Consider the following 20,555-nt stretch of genomic DNA (forward strand, 5'->3'; position numbering starts at 1 on the left):
ACTTTAGAGAAACTAACAATTGTGCTTCATTGTTTTTTTTTTATTGCTGAAGAGTGTTTCTTCTCCTGCGTTCTACTGTACAGACGTGAATTTACTTTTCATTCAGCCTGAGGTTTATTCATTACACTTTTTGGTGTGAAAGAGCTTTTACATTAGCTATAAATAGAACTTCTTATATTAAAAACAATCAAGCCCTGCTTATATTTAAAAAGTAACGCGAAAGTAACGCAAAAGTAATATAACGCATTACTTTCCATAAAAAGTAACTAAGTAACGTAATTAGTTACTTTTTTAGGGAGTAACGCAATATTGTAATGCATTACTTTTAAAAGTAACTTTCCCCAACACTGCTGATAACTACCACGAGACTGTTATATTTGATTGAATATGTCATGGATTGAAAATGAATAAATAAGCATAACAGAACCGATGAGTGCTGACAATACATTAAAAAGCTTCGGTTGCAATTAATGGGCAATAGACGGAGCTATGGACGAAACGGAGAGGATCCTGTAAGAGCTAGATTCTAAGATGCAGATAACGAGTGAGTAAATGAAACGGCCTCAGTCTCTCTTTTTTTATCCCTCCTGAGGTTTCACATTTTTGAAGCCGTCTGATGGGGAGACAAGTCCATTCTCCACCTCTTTCTGAACATTAATGAGAGAGATCCACCTTTTCTGCTTAGTCGCGGTGCGCTTTCGTGGAGTGAGGGGGGATTTACATTCATAGAAAGCTTACCAATAGGGTGCCGCAAAGCCGAACGGGTCGCAGTACGTGCCGCGTGGGAAGGGACGGTGTCATTGTGTTTGATCGCCTGTGCGTCCCACAGAGTACTTGGAAGCAGCGCGCAGGGCTGGGTGCGTCTGTGCTCGAGGCTATCCATGTCTTTTGTGCCACCAGTTGAGCCGTCTTTGCGCGATATTTGTCATTTTTAATCATGTGTTTGAAAAATGCAAAGTTGTTTTGCGAATGTTTCACGGTTCAGGTAAGATACTTATGCTTTTATCAAACTGATTCTTACTGTCTTAACGTGCATTTAGCAACACAAGTGGAAAATTGCGTTTTTGTTTTGTCGAGTAAACTGCATAGTGAATGCAATGAATAGCAAGCAACACGTTAAACGTTTGGTGTTTATACTGCATACATTGAGAGGAGAGGCTAAATACTCAGTCACAAATGACACTAGTGAACATGCTATAAGTGCATGGGGGGTAGTGGGGCGGTTTATCACTGCAATTATAATATTATGCATTTAGAAATAATAATAATAAATTGATTTAAAACTGTGATTCCCATAGTGATCGGTCACATCACTTTTTTTAAAGGTATTATTGGCCAAGGAAGTTAGGCAGATTATTTTGAGCTCTGGACTTGCAATCTATTTGTGTTGGACTTTCCCATGCATGACCTTGCATCTTTATTAAACATGAGTTTTACATTACAGTGAGAGCTGACTCAGTGTAAAACTGCTGCATCATCAAAAGTTGACAATGGACTAGCAAATTCTGTTCTGAAAATGAGACAATGACTTTGCAGAAAAATCTCAAACGCAGATCATGGGATGATGATCACACATGGCTTCTCCAATGATTTTACCTGTAAGAAAACCAATGCAATGAGAAACATTGTAGATCAGGTTTAACTGTATGACTATTTTCCTGATTGAGCTCTTCTTTGTTGTGTTACTTTCTATCATTTCTATTGCCAAAATACACTTTAAAAATTTGAAATATCTTTCTTTTATTGATGTAGTGGATATGTGTTCAGTGTTCACACAGTCAATGTATGCAGGCAGAAATTGATATTTTTAGGTCAAGGTCCTTGGTTTTACCAAGGGTATGACTTGCTACTGTGACAGTGCTCTCTCTTGCAAGGCAAAAAATAGACTCTGGTTGTTGGCATTTAATGTTGGCACTTTCTCTGTTACCTTTAACATTGGCTAGGATCCTAACTTCAAGCCATTAAACTCTCAATGAAGTTGGCTGTTCCCTCTGCTGGAGACTAAGGCACGGGATATAGTCTCTCCCCTCTTCCTGTTGCTATCATTTACTCATTCAGAGGGATAAGGTCAAGTGTATGCAAGGGTATGTAGAGTAGAGTTAGCATGCTTCTCTGAATGAATTTTAGGTTGATTTTTTTAATCAACCTTCTGCTTCTTGACTGTTTGAATCTGAGACCCTGCAAGTCAATAATTATATATTTTAATTGCGGTTGCAATTCAATATTTCACTCTTTTTTTATAATTATGTTTCTATTATATTATGTATTATATGTTATAACCCAGTACAATAATGTACCATTCTAAAATTCGGGGGTCAGTTAGTTAAAAAGAAATCAAATAAAAACTTTTACATTGTTCCAGACAATTTCAGTTTCACAAAAATTGAGCGCATTTTGTTCAAAACATCCTGAGAAAATGTATCAAAATCTACACAATAATATTAAGCATATTTAACTGTGATGATAATAATAAGAAATGCACCAAATCAGCATATTAGACTGATTTCTGAAGGATCGTGTGACACTGGAGTAATGGCTGCTGAAAATTCAGCTTTGTCATCAAAGTATATTTAAAAATAAACCAGTTCTTTTCAATTGTAGTAATAAACACAAAATTGCAGTTTTTTTACTATAGTCTTGTTTGAATAACTGCAGTGTTGGTGAGCATTAGAGACTTCTTTCGAAAACATAAAAGTCTCACTGATCCCCAAACTTTTGAACAGTAACAAAAACAAATGTGTATATATGGGGAAGGCAACAGCATCCATGCATGGTGGTCTCTAAGTGACCTTGAAGTAGCTGGGTCACGATGAGAGATGGAGATGGGGGCTGCCTAAAATAAACAGAGCTCTATGCTCATATGTTTAAGGGAGGCCACACTTAATCAAATTACGTGACTGCGAAATGCTGGAGTCTTGGTCAGACGAAATATAGGTCTAGTTCCTGGAAAAGCTGTTAGAGATGGTCTGATTGTATGGTGGACGTGCACTCTGTAGCATTCAGACAGTCCTTGGATTTTCGACAGGTCATGGTGTCAACAGAACTTCTGTTGCCTTCGTAACAAGATGCCATTTTCTGCCAAGATCAGCAGTAAAGTGATTTGTCAAGCTGAGGCCAAAAGAGGAATCACATCCGCTCGTCTCAAAGTCTAAAGAAAATTCTGATCATTGATGTTCTACACTAAATTTTGACCCAACCTGGGGTTCTTCATAACATGTGCTCAAAATCAGAGCATCTCCAGAGGGTACATCTGCTTTGATAAGAAACCTATTGCGTCATAGCCAGCTAAAGCTGAAAGACTGCATTCAAAATTTTCCAATAAGACATAAATGCCAGAATATCATTTGACTAACTGTAGGAAGAATACTTATTCATGCGGTACTTATCTGCCCTAAATGTACACAAGTGTGGCTTAGGAAGCAATAGGAAGAGATTAGAATTACCATTTGTTGCCACTGCAAATATGTATTTTTATCGTTTCATTTTTGCTTTGACTCAGACCTTAGGTTTCACACAATCTGACACGCATGTGATAGAGGATTAGATGCTGCAGACCAGACATACACAAACACTCTTTCTGTGTAATCTGTCTCTTTATTCCAGATAGACAGAGGATTCAGCATTGTGTGGGTGTGTCTTTTTCTTCATGAATAGAATTTTCTGCTTTTTCGGGGCATAATGTCGGTGACATGATATTTGTTGGTTTTCAGTTCGTTTTTTACAGTCATTGATTTATTTTTCTTAGACAGAGAATGCAATCATATGGTTATTTACAGCATGCACATGATGGAAATCTTTCACTTTGACAAATTGAGACATCTTAATCTTGCAGAGCAACGAGGAACAGAGTGGCACTTCATATTTTAACTGGAAATCATAGAATCTAAAGACCAGGTCACACCGAAGATGATAACTGTAATTATAAAAGTTTAATACCGGCTCTAATTCTATAGTTCACACCACAATTGTAATGAGAAGAACAACATCATTGGAATCCCATTCAAATTAATTTTTAGCTGATGAATGATAAAATATTGAGCCAGTCATAATCCATCATGCAGCTTGAGCATTGAAAGCAACAGATATAACTGACATAACTGAAGCATGTCCATATAATAAGCAGAACAATATCGTGCACTGGTGTGGATGTTAATATAGTTACTGTTAAAGTTATATTTGTAGTTAGCATTTCTTGATGTGAACATGTCTAAAGACAAAGGGAAAATTGAGGGCTGCATGAACAGGTGCTGGACTACAGATGGGATGGTTGAGTTACAGTTTCTGTGTTCATCCATTGGCTAGGAAAGTTCAGGTGCCAGATGAGCAGAAGTACTTCATATTAATACAAAATCACTTCATATCAGGCACGTGCACACGTAGACATCAAAGGGGGCTTGAGCACCTGGCCTTTTTCTTCCTCGAGAGCAAGTGACCTTTTTTCTGGGGCGTTTAAAAAAAATGTTTTTATGAGTTTATGTATACTGTATGTGTGTGTGTTTCTGTTTGCACACAACTTTCCCTGTCAAACAAATAAAAAATCTAAATATCAAGTCAGGTCAGGAAATGTCGAGAGACTGCACATCACAAACATTTGTCTTGGTGTGGAGGTGAGTGGCGATGGACAAAAGACTAAGCTACCTGTGCCTCGAATTTACAGCTAATTATCCAAGACAAAAGGCAAATATAGTTCATTTGTCTCGCTAACGTACTGTGTAAGTTAGCTAAAGTTTAGCTAATGCAATAGGAAGTCTAGTAGGTTAGACTAGTGCGCATTCTTTCACTGCTTGATTCAGTTTATTAAAATGCATTTCGAATCACAAAATTCAAGATATGGGTGCAGAAATATATATATATATTTATATCATTTCATATAGTTATTCAGTATCACGCAAAGACTGACGTTTTTTCCACCAAAAAGCAGCATGATTACAAATGTGATATTGATTTAATACAGCAGTTCAATAAACAAGAATTTAATATTAAGACACTTACGTTTTAGACACAATATTGCCTGTTTTAGCTCTATTTCGCCAACAAATATAATTCCAATTTGGTCTCCGAGCAACATGACGCTGATTTTGTTCCTGAATGAATCAACCGTTTAAATGATTAGGTTCAATCACAATGACTCACTTATTAATTGTGACTTGCTGCCACCTGCTGGCAGTTTTAATTTCACATTTAAAGTATCTTTTCATTTTTTTTTTTAATAATTTCAAATATCAGTATTCAACGTTTTATGTTTAAAATATCAAAACAGTATGCATTTGTAACTGCAGGTTAAATCATTCATGTCCTGCATTAAACAGTGTGTAAATGCATCTAAATGCAGCTTCTGTGTATTCTCTGCATTGCAAACTGCCCATAAAAGGTAAAAATCCATTTAAAGTTATTGGAAAAGATTCATTTCTATCACTGCTGTGAACTGATCACACACAGAATATGCAGAATATCACAAACTTTAGGAGTCAGCTGTCCACGGTAGTCCTTAAGATACCAGCACAATAACACACTCAGCAAAATATCGTCTAATTATCTTTATCGATAAAATCCCAGAAAATGTTTTATTATATAATTATATACAATTATTTATATAAAGAAATATAATTGTATTTTTGGTAATATCGCACACCCTTAATATTTAACATTTTGTTTAGAATTTTTTTGTTTTTATAAATATGAGATTTTTTTCCACTTGAGCCCCTGCCCCTAAAATGTCTGTGCAGGTCCCTGCTTCATATATTTCTTTACCTAAACGTAGTAGTGCTCCACCTTGTGGCAAGTCTTGTTACCATGCGTTAATAGGGGTTTGGAGAGTGGGTTTTTGTTCAATCTGATAGCCTGTGGCTGTGGAAAGAAACTGTTCTGGAATCTGGTTGCCTTGGCTTGAGTGCTGCTAGTCTCTTGCTAGATAGTAGAAGTGTAAAAGTCTTTTTTTTAAATCAGTTTTAAACTGACCTTCATTTGTTCTATGCGTGCCAGGACTCTTTGCCTTACTGCTGATGGTGCTGGAGTGGACCCGTCCAGGCCTGTCCTCCCCATTACGCCCCATCTGTGACCTGCGCGTCCTCAACCATTTCATTAAGGAGGCTTGGGATGCAGAGGCTGCTATGGTGAGAGACATGCACATGATGGCTGAAGCTGTAATTTTATAAACGCGTTTCATTGTAATTCCAAGCAGTTCACTTTCTTGCGTTTCTGTGCAATTCTTTAAACTTACACATGCATCAGGCAAACATCTTTGCAATGCCAAGTGTGCAATCTGTCCTGTGCCCTCTCTAGCTGTTTTTGAACACTGGTGAACAACTCCTTACCCACTGAAAGAATTCCCACTGAATATCAAATGACTTTAAAATAAATTAAGCTGGATAAGTTGTCTTCTGTGGAGCTTCTTTATAGCTGAATTTCATAATTGATTAACTCTGAAACACTTACACTGTTATATTGAATCTAAATTCATTGAAAATAATGACACTCTTGCCTTCTGTATATCTGCTTATAGATCTGCTTAACTTTGCACAAGCTGAATCAACAATGAACTCACTTGAGCTGAATAATGACAATTCAATAGTTAAATTACACGCTAAAAAATGCTGGGTTAAATACAACCCAGTGCTGGGTAAAATAGGGACAAACCCAGCAATTGGGTTGTTTTGACGCAGCGGTTGGGTTAAATGTTTAACACAACCTTCTGGGGAGTAACCCAACCGCTGGGTCAAAACAGCCCAATTGCTGGGTTTGTCCCTATTTTACCCAGCACTGGGTTGTATTTAACTCAGCATTTTTTAGAGTGTATGTTTACTAATGAACTTTGCTAATACTGACACCGTCATTGAACTAATCTAAACTAAGCTGAATAATGGTGCTATCGTCGTTTTGGAGCTGCTTTACAGCTGACATTGTATTTGTTTCATAATTTAAGGGGTTTGCAACATTAATACTGTCATTTTCTCTTATGCTGCTTTGAAACAATTTCTGTTGTGTAAAGTGCTGGATTAATAAATGTGACTTGACTTGAATGTTTTTGCTATCGCAGAGAGCGTGTCAGGATGCTTGCAACATTGCAACAAACTTCACTGCTCCTCTGACAAGAGTTGATTTTGATGACTGGGAAGCAATGAATGTAAGTTGTCCTGCATGTTCCTGTTGTGAAGATTTTAATATAATATAGATGGATACCTTAACTTAATAAATAATGTGTCCTTTATGAATATATTCTGTATGTCACTTCAGATAGAGGAGCAAGCTCAGGAGGTCCAGTCAGGCTTACATGTGCTGAACGAGGCCATCAGCTCATTACAGGCATCTAATCAAACTGACGTGCTGCAGTCCCACATAGATGCCAGTATTAGCAACATTGCCAGCATCAGACAAGTGCTGCGAAGTCTCAGCATACCGGTGAGTTACACAGGCCACTTGGAGATAGAGAAGTCTCTTATGCTCACCAGGGCTGCAGTTATTTGATCGAAAATAGATTCAAAACAGTTATATTGTGAAATGTTATTACAATTGAAATAACTGTTTTCTATTTTAATATATTTTAAAATGTAATTTATTCCTGTGATGGTCATTACTCCTGACTTCAGTGTCACATGATCCTTCAGAAATCGTTCTAATATGCTGATTTGTAACATTTCTTATTATTATCAATGCTGAAAACACACGTGCTGCTTTTTAGGTTCTTTGTAACTTTTTGTGTTCTTGCCGAGTAAACTTTTGAACCACTGTGCTTTAGAATGGCATTATTCATTAGCATAATGGTTCAGAATATACACTTGGAACCAAATGTACAGATACATGCATGCATTTGGCAGACCCTTTTATCCAAAGCAAGTGTGCAGTGCATTTAAGCTGTACATTTCATTCAATATACATAAATTACATCAGCGTATCTGTTTTCTGAGAATCAAACCCTGTGACCGTCATGCTCTACCATGCAAGCTACAGGAACAGGAAAATGGATGTTATGCTAATCAAGTGTAGTGTACTACAAACTTATGTCAACATCAGGAAGAAAGCGTGTTCGTCACTTTACAGTGATTGTGTCATTGTGTCGTAGTGCTAGATAAAAACAAGCAGCGGCTATGGGACTACACTCGCAGCTGATCAGACAAGTGCTGCGAAGTCTCAGCATACCGGTGAGTTACACAGGCCACTTGGAGAAAGAGGTCTCTTATGCTCACCAGGGCTGCAGTTATTTGATCGAAAATAGATTCAAAACAGTTATATTGTGAAATGTTATTACAATTGAAACAACTGTTTTCTATTTTAATATATTTTAAAATGTAATTTATTCCTGTGATGGTCATTACTCCTGACTTCAGTGTCACATGATCCTTCAGAAATCGTTCTAATATGCTGATTTGTAACATTTCTTATTATTATCAATGCTGAAAACACACGTGCTGCTTTTTAGGTTCTTTGTAACTTTTTGTGTTCTTGCCGAGTAAACTTTTGAACCACTGTGCTTTAGAATGGCATTATTCATTAGCATAATGGTTCAGAATATACACTTGGAACCAAATGTACAGATACATGCATGCATTTGGCAGACCCTTTTATCCAAAGCAAGTGTGCAGTGCATTTAAGCTGTACATTTCATTCAATATACATAAATTACATCAGCGTATCTGTTTTCTGAGAATCAAACCCTGTGACCGTCATGCTCTACCATGCAAGCTACAGGAACAGGAAAATGGATGTTATGCTAATCAAGTGTAGTGTACTACAAACTTATGTCAACATCAGGAAGAAAGCGTGTTCGTCACTTTACAGTGATTGTGTCATTGTGTCGTAGTGCTAGATAAAAACAAGCAGCGGCTATGGGACTACACTCGCAGCTGAAAAAAATAGGGTGTTGATATGAAGGAATTTTCTGTATTGAACTGTGTTTTCCCATATTTTGAAATTAAGCATTGTATTGTGTTGTGTTAAAGGAATAGTTCACCCAAAAATGAAAATATGCTCAGGACATCCATGACACAGATGAGGTTGTTTCTTTATTGGAAGAGATTTGGAGAAATTTAGCATTACATCATTTGCTCACCATTGGATCCTCTGCAGTGAATGGGTGCCGTCAGAATGAGAGTCCAAACAGCTGATCAAATCCCATTCACTGCAGAGGATCTATTGGTGAGTAAGTGATGTAATGCTGAACTTCTCCAGTTCTGTTCCAATGAGGTCTGAGGTTGAGTACATTTTCAGCAAATTTTCATTTTTGTGCGAAGTAAAACGAAATGTAAAATGTTCCAGTAGAAAATTACCAGTAGTTTTGCGTTTTTCTACAGATTTTTTTTTTCTTCCAGTCAGTACAGAAAAGTTATTCAGAGTTTAAAAGCATGAATATGAGTGTCTAAAATGTGAAGCTGTTACACCGTATTAGTTACACTGCATTATTACTCTTTAACCCATTACCCTCTGTCTCTCAGGAATATGTACCTCCTACCAGTGGTGGAGAAGACAAGGAGATGCAGAAAGTATCCTCAATCTCAGAGCTGTTTCAGGTCCACATCAACTTCCTGCGGGGAAAAGTGCATCTTCTGCTTGCCAATGCACCTGTCTGCCATCAAGGTGTCAGCTGATAGACGATTTTGAGCAAGGGCCAAACTAATAGGAGCTCTTCATATCAGGAGGCAGGATAATGGGCTATTACAAAGGATATGTTGCCGAGGTTTGAATGACTGGGAGTTGTAGCACTTTGAAAGATTTACTCACAAAGGGAAAAGAAGACATCCCCCAGAATGCCAAGCGCCCCCTTTGGCTGTCTTCTCTCTCTGTGTTGAGCCTTTGCAGTCCCACCTGCGTTACCTGGCAAAAATCAACCAGACGCAATAATGAAACTTCAAGAAATCACTCCTCTTTCCCCATATGACTGTTGGCACTTGCCCAGCTCAACTAGGAAGGTTTATCTGGGACTTTTTAAGTGTTTTGTATTACTTATGAAATTGTCATTATTTATATAGATGATATTTCTTAGAGCTGGAATCACTTGCTTTTGCAGGTTCTTTTCTGAAGCTATTCAAGTGAAGACCTCTCTTGCTCCATTTACTGTGGCCTCAAGCACCTCCAAACATTGAACTGTTGATAGAGAGGTCTACTTATCAATATTAAATATGCACTGTAGGTTTTATATTCATTTCAGTGTTACGTTTATGTGTGTGTATGTACGTGTGTGACTTTTGTGAATGCTGCAGGGAATGTTTCAGGCGTCGGGGAGGAAGGTTGTAATGCTGAATTCTTACGGGTCAGTTGGGGTGAACAGGACGAGGGACGAGATTGCTGCTTGTGTCGGGGGAATTGGAAGCTTTCGTGAGAGCTGATGAGGCTCTGTGTTAGCTCATGTCTGAATTACGCGGTCTTGTGCAGATAACGTCACTGCCAGGAAAAATATTGATTAGTGTGTGTATGACGAACATCCTGGCCTGCTTCCACTTCACGCACGACGCTGCATATTTGCCTTTGGGAAATGATCGTAAGGTTGACATTTAGTTTCTCTTTTTCTGTATAACTTGTTTGTGTTTTTCATAAATCGCCTGTTTTTTTGTTTTTTTTTACATCTGTCAGTCTGTCTAGATGCAACAAAGTATGTTTGTAGATGTTTTTTCCTGTTGTGTGGTTCTTTCATCACAATGTCATCGGTATTCAAATACAAAGTATTATTTTTAGCTAAAAAAAAAAAAAAAAAGAACTGTAAAAACAAGAAGAGAGGAGTTTTTTCTTTTTGTCTTATGAAGCATCTCTGCTGAGAATGTCAATACACTGCTCCCAATTCTGTAAATACATGTGATTCCAATGTGAATTGTTTTGATGTGAAAACAAGTACTTTTTTAGCTATGCGTGAGGGAGAGAGAACTAGGCATACATTATGCCTAAGACATAACAGGATTATAAAAAGCTCTGCATTTTTGTCATGTTTTCACTGAAGGAATTTAGTCACACCACTAAATGTTTTTAAAAACCCCTTTGTGTCATTCCTTTTCACCCTACTTGCCACCAAATTATCTGCTCTTTTAGTTTGGTCAAGAATGGCTGGACAAACATGTTGATTCAGTTTGCTTATTGAAAGAAAATCTGATCTATTACTGATCAGCCCTCAGATGCCAACCCTCTGACAAATCAGCTGCATCGTTCAGAAATATTTAAGCTTAGCTGTTCATCCCAACCTTGCTAACATGCCATCTCCATTCCCACTCAGAAAGTAATACATATTACCGTTTTTATGGCATCTGTGCCTCATATTATAGCCACACACTTGGTGAAAGCAGACACTTGTCAAATCTGTCATTATTACCCAATAGCATTTTACAGAGGACAGATATAGGTATTATTCTTAAGTTATAACATTAATGTTAAATAATGTTGTTACTACTGTTATTACCATTAAATAATATATGTAAAATAAATTATCCTTAAAATAGACTCTAACTATAAACAGAAACAGGAAAACAGCAGGTAGGTCATTTTACTTTCCATTTAACTAAGCTTTAAAACAACTGATGCATGATCTTTTGGTTACAATTTCACTATGCATGAGAAAACGAATACATAAACTGATTTCTGTTTCTGAAAGGGGGGGGGGACATATGATATGGCACATTTCCTTTCTACATTCTTTCTCAAATGAAGCATTCAAGAACACCACAGCAATTAATTAAATAAGCTTCAGGCTGAACCAGAACAGAAGTCATACAAAATAAAACAGACGACGTGACATGTGGCCAAGTATGGTGACCCATACTCGGAATTAGTGCTCTGCATTTATCCCATCCAAAGTGCACACACACAGCAGTGAACACACACACACCGTGACCATTTATGCTGCGGCGCCCGGGGAGCAGTTGGGGGTTCGGTGCCTTGCTCAAGGGCACCTCAGTCGTGGTATTGAAGGTGGAAGAGAGCGCTGTACATTCACTCCCCCCACCTACAATCCCTGCCGGTTCAAGACTCGAACCCACAACCTTTGGGTTATGAGTCCGATTCTCTAACCATTAGGCCAAGACATCACCTTTAACCCACTCACACACACACACCACGAACATTACAGTAATGTTTATGAAGTCTTTGAAGTTGCCATTTGTTGTGTTAATACTGATACTGGCTCTACGCGTTGGGATGAAACACCTTGATGTGTATTGCGGAGTTATTACGGGTGCGTGTCAGCGGCTCCCCCGCCTCATCCGGGTCCTCGGGCTCCAGATCATCTATGAGCTCTACAGTGGATGTGTTGGCCGCCAGCTGCAGCGCACCCTGGCTGGACATCTGGAGCTGCAGGGCGATGTTAATGGCCCGGTTGATGGCCAGCCCCAGACCGTGGATGCAGATTTCCCTATGAGCGTCCACAAGTTTCTGACACCTCGCCAGCTGGGCCTTGAAGTCTGTTTTCATGTTGACGTAGACGTCGTTCCGTCGTTTGGGCAGTTTGCGTGGCAGATGCTTGCGGAGGGTATACTCCAGCGGGTCCATCTCAAGCGTTGAGCCCTCTGGGGTGGGCAGCACCATCGGGTTGTGGGGTACAGAAGCGGACACCAGGCTGCGTGGCTCGGCCATGTCAAAACACGGGAAAAGCACTGTACCAAAAGAACAAGACATCCGTTAATCAACGAGTGAAAATGACACACAGCTGACCTGTGAACACTCACAAATGTTCTAAACTGCCACTAAGGTTAGCAGCTGAATATATAAACATATTCATTATTATTTTTAGTTTTTTTATTGCAATTGAAAGAATAACAACAGTTATGAAGTAACATGGGGCTAACGGACATCACATGAAGTTAGACAAGCTGCACAAATTAACAAGATATACCAATGAGAAAAAAAGAAAGGAAAGTCTTTTAAAGATAGCTTACAATAGACTGAAGAAGCCTTTGAGTTCAAAGGATTTGACATATTCTTAAAAGAAGTAAAAAGGGACTTTATATCAGATGAAAACATTCTAAAGTTAGGGTTGCAATGGATTGTTTCTTGTTTTATGAAGGTGAAATTTACCCAGAAGACAAAGCAATAAAACAATGTGTTCCAGATTAATGTCCTTGGAATGAAAATCCGACAGATTCTGTTATTTCTATCATTTTGTTACAGCAGGAAAAAATTAACATGGTAACTTCTGACCAAAAAGACTTGGTGAATAGATTCTTCATCAGTATTACAAAATGAACACATTGCTTTATATCAGATGAAAACATTCTAAAGTTAGGGTTGCAATGGATTGCTTCTTGTTTTATGAAGGTGAAATGTACCCAGAAGACAAAGCAATAAAACAATGTGTTCCAGATTAATGTCCTTGGAATGAAAATCCGACAGATTCTGTTATTTCTATCATTTTGTTACAGCAGGAAAAAATTAACATGGTAACTTCTGACCAAAAAGACTTGGTGAATAGATTCTTCATCAGTATTACAAAATGAACACATTGAGGAAATATTCTCAGAAAATCTGCTCAAAAATAAATTACACGGGTAGTATCGATGAGCAATTTTGAAATGGAGTTCTTTAATTTTACTTGGGATAAATAGCCTGTGAGGAAAGGTCCATAAGTTTTTTTAATTCAGAGTTCGGATATCAAATCCTCCATTTAGATTTAGGGGCATCCTGGAGTTGAAGAAAGAGCATTTCTAATAAAAAAAAGTTATTGCATTTTTTTATCTAATACATAAACACCATTAAACGCAAGTGTGGGAAAATGGTTGTTTATATAACATAAACATAACATAAATGCGCTTTAAACAAAGTTTTTAAACTGCCAGGGATACTTTTAGTCGCCTTATTAAAATCTCTTAGTGAGATTGATGCACCTTTCAAAAACACAAAATCAGAAAAGGAAAGAAGGTCCCCGTCATATTCATTATTTGTTTACATATCAATTAGTACAAAATAGCTCAATTAACGCCGACTGATTCATAAGTCTTTTGGTTCACTTAAAAGAACCGACTCGTATGAGTCAATCGGTTCCGGAATCGGACTAACGTTACACTGTATGTTATTGATTCATTCAAAAGAACCGACTCATATAAGTCAATCGGTTCCGGAAACGGACTAACGTTACACTGTATGTTATTGATTCATTCAAAAGAACCGACTCATGCGAGTCATCGTTCATGAATCGTTTTGTACACCGGTCGATCGCGCAGTTTGTTTCACTGTACATCGTTGCGGCGCTGCTAAACAGAAATAAATGAAACGCTGCTACTGTTTTCCGTTCCGTAAACATTCGGTTCTGGCATTTTTTTTAACGGACCATCAGTTCCCTAGAAATAACTAAGTCATTATCGATATGCTACGTTCATTTATATAATATTTTAGTTTAGTACCTTGAATTAGATGAGCTTGTTTTATCGGCCACACTCTCTCTAGCTGGTAAATAAATGAATCTGCGTATTTGCAGGTTAGGCTTCTCTCCTCACGTACCGGAAGTCCTCTCACTTCCACAGGAACTGGTACCTAACTCTGTTTGATTACATAATACACGCTGCTCTATTCTTGGATGAAACATATATATATTTTTTTTATTTCGTATATTATATAATTATAATTTAATCACAATCAAATAAACTGTGTCTCAGTGCCAATTTGAAAGTGAGCATTGCTAAAATTGCGATTATTGCGTCGTCTTTTATTTTGAAATTTGGTTTAGGGTCTTTTATTTTGAAATTCAGTTTAGCGGCGTTGTGGAGAGTACAGTCTACAGTCACTCCGCGCTGGATTACTATAAGTGAACTGAACTTTATGAAATATCTGTTTAATTGACTGTTTGTCTAGTTTCATTTAAGCCATGTCAGACACATGGAGTCACATCCAGGCGCACAAAAAGCAGCTGGATTCCCTGCGAGAGAGGCTGCAGAGGAGAAGAAAAGACACAACTCAACTGGGCATCGGTGTGTTGATAAACTACATGCTGTGAGATCTGCAAAACTGTTAACTGTACCATAAATAGCATTTGATTTATTTGTTAAAAAATACTACCTGGATATGTAATGAGAGTCACCATTACACACATTCAGCTTTATTAGCTTGGTATCAGATGCTGAATATAGAGACCATTTTTTATTTCGTATATTATATAATTATAATTTAATCACAATCAAATAAACTGTGTCTCAGTGCCAATTTGAAAGTGAGCATTGCTAAAATTGCGATTATTGCGTCGTCAGGGTCTTTTATTTTGAAATTTGGTTTAGGGTCTTTTATTTTGAAATTCAGTTTAGCGGCGTTGTGGAGAGTACAGTCTACAGTCACTCCGCGCTGGATTACTATAAGTGAACTGAACTTTATGAAATATCTGTTTAATTGACTGTTTGTCTAGTTTCATTTAAGCCATGTCAGACACATGGAGTCACATCCAGGCGCACAAAAAGCAGCTGGATTCCCTGCGAGAGAGGCTGCAGAGGAGAAGAAAAGACACAACTCAACTGGGCATCGGTGTGTTGATAAACTACATGCTGTGAGATCTGCAAAACTGTTAACTGTACCATAAATAGCATTTGATTTATTTGTTAAAAAATACTACCTGGATATGTAATGAGAGTCACCATTACACACATTCAGCTTTATTAGCTTGGTATCAGATGCTGAATATAGAGACCACACAGGATTCTGTCAGAAGTGTGGCAGCATGATGCTGAAACTGTAACTTTAAATGCATGCCAAAGAAAGAATGAATCAGGTTCAAAAGTGATATTAGTGTGTCTATGGTGCCATCTACTGCACGTGCATTTTTCCAACAATTAATCTGGCTTTTAACAGAGATTGGAGGTGTTGAGGGTGGGCCCCCAAGGAGCGACAGCCCTGGACCGGCGCTTCAGAGTCCTCCGCAAGTGGAAGTTGAGCAGCCTCCAGACCCGGAACTAGAGGAGAAGCTGCTGGGATACCTGTCTGAACTGAGTCTTTCTCTCCCAATTGATTCCCTAGCTATCACCAACCAGCTAAACACAGTAAGACCTGTGTGCATGCTTGTGTATACTACCATGGACATGCACTCGTTATTACTATCTCCTGCATTAGAGAAAAAATAGTAACGTTGTTTTGTCTTTCTGTCCTTCTCACTCTCCCTCATTTGCTACTTTGACTCAGTCTGAGTCTGCAGTTTCCCATGCCTGCATTCAAAGTCTCCTCCTCAAATTTTCTGCCCAAGAACTTATTGAAGTTCGGCACCCATCCATCACTGCCTCCTCCACCCTTGTCACTTCAGTCGACCACACCAAACTATGGGCTATGATTGGCAGCACAGCCCAGCCACAGAAAACTGGCATTAAAAGAAAAGGAGATGACATCATCCCTCAAAAAAGAGCCCCAGGCTCCTCCCCTTTGCTTCAAGCACCAGCTTCACCTCCTAAAAAATCCTCTGCTTCACTGGGTCCTGCCTCGAACTCGCAGCTTCCTGGATCCTCTGGGGTTGGAGGGGGCGGGCCTGAGAAAAAAGGCCGGAGCAGCAAGGTGCAAGCATCTCATCTGGACATGGAGATTGAGAGTCTACTGAGCCAGCAGTCCACTAAGGAACAGCAAAGCAAAAAGGTATAATAATTAAGTAGCAAGTCAGTAAAAGCCTTGTGCATTCATGTGTACGTAGAGTCTGATGTATGTTTACTTGTGCCTCAGGTGAGCCAAGAGATCCTAGAGCTGTTAAACACCAGTTCGGCAAAGGAACAGTCGATTGTGGAGAAGTTTCGCTCACGAGGCAGAGCTCAAGTACAGGAGTTCTGTGATCATGGGACGAAGGAAGAGTGTGTGCAGTCGGGGGACACTCCTCAGCCCTGCACCAAGTTGCACTTCAGGTCAGTTCACAGACACTATAATAAAATTTGTAATTAAAATAAATAGCCATATAAAATGCCTATAAATTAGAATAATAATAGTCTATGAATTAACTATATACAGGTGCATCTCAATAAATTAGAATGTCGTGGAAAAGTTCATTTATTTCAGTAATTCAACTCAAATTGTGAAACTCGTGTATTAAATAAATTCAATGCATTTAGAAATTGTAATAATAATCATCAGTAATATTTTTTATTATTGATTATGATAATATTATCTGAACATATTATCAACAAATAATTTAGCCATTTCTTATTTTTCATTTGTTGAATTATGTTATAATTTAACTTTCTAAGGCGAATCATCAACAAACACACAGACGAGAGCCTTGGCGACTGCTCCTTTCTGAATACTTGTTTCCACATGGACACTTGTAAATATGTGCACTATGAGATTGACAGCCCTCCTGAAGCAGAGGGTGACACATTGGGGCCCCAGGCAGGGGCCACTGAGCTTGGACTGCACTCCACTGTGGAAGACAGCAACGTTGGCAAGTTGTTTCCTTCACAGGTAAACTATCGTTAGAATTGACTTACTCACTAACTCTGTGCTTTATTTGGTGGCACCATTCGTTCTTTAGGCAGAATGTAGCTAATAGGTTGTAAGCTCTGGAAAGTTATGCGTAGTCAAATGACGTGTACCCTCAGTGATCTAATAGCAGCCTTCAAATACGTGAGCAGAAGTTCTGTTGCAATGCTGTGAATTTCAGTTTATCTTTGATTTGAACTTATTTTGCCTCATGTAACTAATGCATAAATACATTTCCATTGTAATACAATAATACTTACTCATGAATAATGTAATAGGTATTTTTAATTAACAAGAATCAATAAGAAATGGCATATATTATGGTTGATTTATTTGACATGCACAACATGGACTGATGCCCACATATACAATCTGAGTTTGTTGAGAACCGCTAACAAAGTAACTCGTTCACATATGATTCCCATATGTTTTCCCTCTCAAATTATAAGCAAGTGTAAATGTCAACATTATCCTCTATGTCTAAAGGATTGAAGTCTGCCGGGTTAAACAAGAGCTTACTGATGTAATTACACCTAGTTGGAAGCTTCTGTTAATATTCAGTGTAAATGTAGAGTTACGTTTGAACTAAGTTTAATGGTGCAACGTAGTGTGTCAGTTGTAACTTAGTCTTGTAAGTTTACATCAAAAATAGTTGTAACTTATGTACAGCTGGTATAACTGGCCCTAGATGTGTTTCTGTCCTGTAATTGCTTTCAGAGCAATCTTCTTTCATTCTCACATTTGCTGTCACTGTTCTTGTATTTGTCTACATATTCAAAAACACATTTTTATTAAAACTGTGATTGGCATTTTTATTTTGAGACAACAAATATATGCCCTCTAACCTTATCCCCTTCTCAGTGGATTTGCTGTGACATCCGTTATCTGGATGAGTCCATCCTGGGGAAGTTTGCAGTGGTGATGGCCGACCCGCCGTGGGACATTCACATGGAGCTTCCATATGGAACACTCACAGACGACGAGATGAGGAAACTCAACATTCCTATTCTGCAGGATGACGGTTTCCTCTTCCTCTGGGTGACAGGAAGGTAGGGGCTCTGGGGAGCGACCGAACACAAAGCTTCTTAAGACCCTTTTATCTAAGTGTAATACGATTTTGCATCCAGAGTTACATTTTCCAAAAGCATTTAACAACTTTGAACTCTGCACAATTGATTAAATCTGTGTCTGAATACATTTTCCATTATCATATGCATGCCATAAGAAGAGGTATCTAAGAATAAATGATCTGAAAAATTGAAAAGAGGTTATGTAATGCCGTCTTGGCAGCAGGTCAACAATAGTTAATTTTCTGTCTTCACAGAGCTATGGAGCTGGGCAGAGAGTGTCTAAGCTTATGGGGGTAGGTGATTTTACATGTGGAAAATGTGATCGCGATCTCTTTAAATGTATCTAAATCAGTAAACTAAATGTTTTTGTTTTCTGTCACTCAATTAGCTATGAGCGTGTCGATGAGATTATCTGGGTAAAGACTAACCAGCTTCAGAGAATCATTCGTACTGGAAGGACTGGACATTGGCTGAATCATGGCAAAGAGCATTGCTTGGTATGTGTGAGAATATACAGTACCGTTCAAAAGTTTGGGGTCACTATAGTCTGTTATGGTCACCAAGGCTGCATATATTGAATTGAATTGACCCTTCATGCTAATAGGCTGATTTGGTGCTCAAGAAACATTTATTATTGCATTTGAAAACAGCTTAATATTTTGTGAATATACATGATCCCTTACTTATATTCTCTTTCTCTCTCTCTCTCTCTCTCTCTCTCTCTCTCTCTCTCGCTCTCTCTCTCTCGCTCTCTCTGTTTGTTGAGGTGGGAGTAAAAGGAAACCCACAAGGTTTTAACAGAGGCCTTGATTGTGATGTTATAGTGGCAGAGGTCAGTCATAACCATTATTACTGATAAAGCAGTGATGAATTTAAAGTCAGTGATGATCAGTGCACTAAAAGAACATCTGTCATCTGTCTACACAAAAGGTCCGCTCCACTAGTCATAAACCAGATGAAATTTATGGAATGATTGAGCGTTTGTCACCAGGTACACGAAAGATTGAATTGTTTGGGAGACCACACAATGTGCAGCCTAACTGGTGAGTCAGACGGTCAGGAACTTTTTTGATTTCCAAATCCCTTACGTGACTAAGTGCACTTTTAGGTAATCAGATGTGTTCTCTTTATTGCTAACTTGCTTGTTTTCTCTGATCTTTCGCACTCTGTTTTGTTTTCCAGGATAACTCTTGGTAATCAGTTGGACGGTATTCACCTTTTAGACCCTGAAGTAGTTGCACGTTTTAAGAAGCGCTACCCTGACGGAGTCATCTCCAAACCTAAAAACATGTGAGGAGTGGGCTAGTGAGAGAATGTACAGCTATTGGTTGAACTCTGCCGCAGGATTCACGAGTAAAAGAACAAACTTTAATACCACTTTGCTTTTTAAAATAAAAACATTTAACCACATTTTTGTCGTCGTTCTATACAGACTGCTTAAAGGGGTCCTATTATGCTCTTTTACAAAGTCTTGATTTTGTTTTGGGGGTGTACTGGAACAGGCTCTCATACTAGGTTGTTCGAAAAACACATTATTGTTCACATATTTTACATTATTACAACACCTTTCTCCCCAGTCTGGCACGAACGGCTCGAATAGTTCCTGTATCAAATGAAGGCCCGCCTTCTGAAATACGAAATGTGCTGTGATTGGTTAGCTGGGCCAGTGTGTGTTGTGATTGGTTAGCTGGGCCAGTGTGTGCTGTGATTGGTTAGCTGGGTCAGTGTGTGTTGTGATTGGTTAGCTGGGTCAGTGTGTGTTGTGATTGGTTAGCTGGGCCAGTGTGTGCTGTGATTGGCAGCACTCTGCACCTGGTCGGGAAATGTCATCCCCTTACCATAGCCGCCTGCAAGCTTCAGTGTAAATATTGCTTCAAAAGCAAATCAATTTGAGCGCAATTGTAACCAAGTTCGTCTGCCTTGGGAAAGCTAGCGTGTCTCCGACATAGTGATAACACTCATTGCCTTCTCTAGTGCAGCTCAACCAGGTCTCGTCCCATTCGTCTGTATTTGTGATATCACAAATCCCGGAAAATATGCGTTGTAGTCCAAACGAGTCGTTCATTGTAGTTTTTGAAAAGTGATTTCTGTTAAATAAAATATCTCCTTTTGAAGTGGACTTTGAACTTTGTAACATTGCAGATC

General features: G+C 38.5%; 3 protein-coding genes across 4 annotated transcripts; 2 read left to right on the plus strand and 1 right to left on the minus strand.

Moving 5' to 3' along the window:
• Positions 1–700: 700 nt before the first annotated feature.
• Positions 701–10,153, plus strand: LOC107560292 (erythropoietin-like). The gene is made up of 5 exons (XM_016244433.1): positions 701–985; positions 5,983–6,113; positions 7,037–7,123; positions 7,234–7,398; positions 9,429–10,153. Exons 1-5 carry the CDS (start codon positions 970–972, stop codon positions 9,579–9,581), a joined length of 552 nt encoding a protein of 183 aa, XP_016099919.1. The 5' UTR covers positions 701–969; the 3' UTR covers positions 9,582–10,153.
• A 1,848-nt stretch (positions 10,154–12,001) lies between these two features.
• Positions 12,002–14,472, minus strand: LOC107560286 (ribonuclease P protein subunit p20-like). The gene is made up of 2 exons (XM_016244425.1): positions 14,310–14,472; positions 12,002–12,566 (listed from the first exon to the last, which is right to left on the minus strand). Exon 2 carries the CDS (start codon positions 12,544–12,546, stop codon positions 12,100–12,102), a length of 447 nt encoding a protein of 148 aa, XP_016099911.1. The 5' UTR covers positions 12,547–12,566; positions 14,310–14,472; the 3' UTR covers positions 12,002–12,099.
• A 190-nt stretch (positions 14,473–14,662) lies between these two features.
• LOC107560293 (N6-adenosine-methyltransferase subunit METTL3-like) lies at positions 14,663–19,814 on the plus strand. Of its 2 annotated transcripts, none has more exons than XM_016244435.1 (11): positions 14,663–14,873; positions 15,742–15,929; positions 16,069–16,509; positions 16,594–16,769; positions 17,109–17,322; positions 18,202–18,389; positions 18,665–18,703; positions 18,799–18,907; positions 19,177–19,242; positions 19,341–19,453; positions 19,593–19,814. In XM_016244435.1, exons 1-11 carry the CDS (start codon positions 14,771–14,773, stop codon positions 19,702–19,704), a joined length of 1,749 nt encoding a protein of 582 aa, XP_016099921.1. In that variant the 5' UTR covers positions 14,663–14,770; the 3' UTR covers positions 19,705–19,814. The 2 variants fall into 2 exon arrangements, with proteins under 2 accessions (XP_016099921.1, XP_016099920.1); XM_016244434.1 differs by lacking the exon at positions 14,663–14,873 and adding an exon at positions 15,186–15,417.
• The last annotated feature ends 741 nt before the right edge of the window (positions 19,815–20,555 follow it).

The sequence above is a fragment of the Sinocyclocheilus grahami genome, unplaced genomic scaffold (genome assembly GCF_001515645.1).
Source record: "Sinocyclocheilus grahami isolate Dianchi unplaced genomic scaffold, SAMN03320097.WGS_v1.1 scaffold718.1, whole genome shotgun sequence".
Lineage (NCBI taxonomy): Eukaryota > Metazoa > Chordata > Actinopteri > Cypriniformes > Cyprinidae > Sinocyclocheilus > Sinocyclocheilus grahami.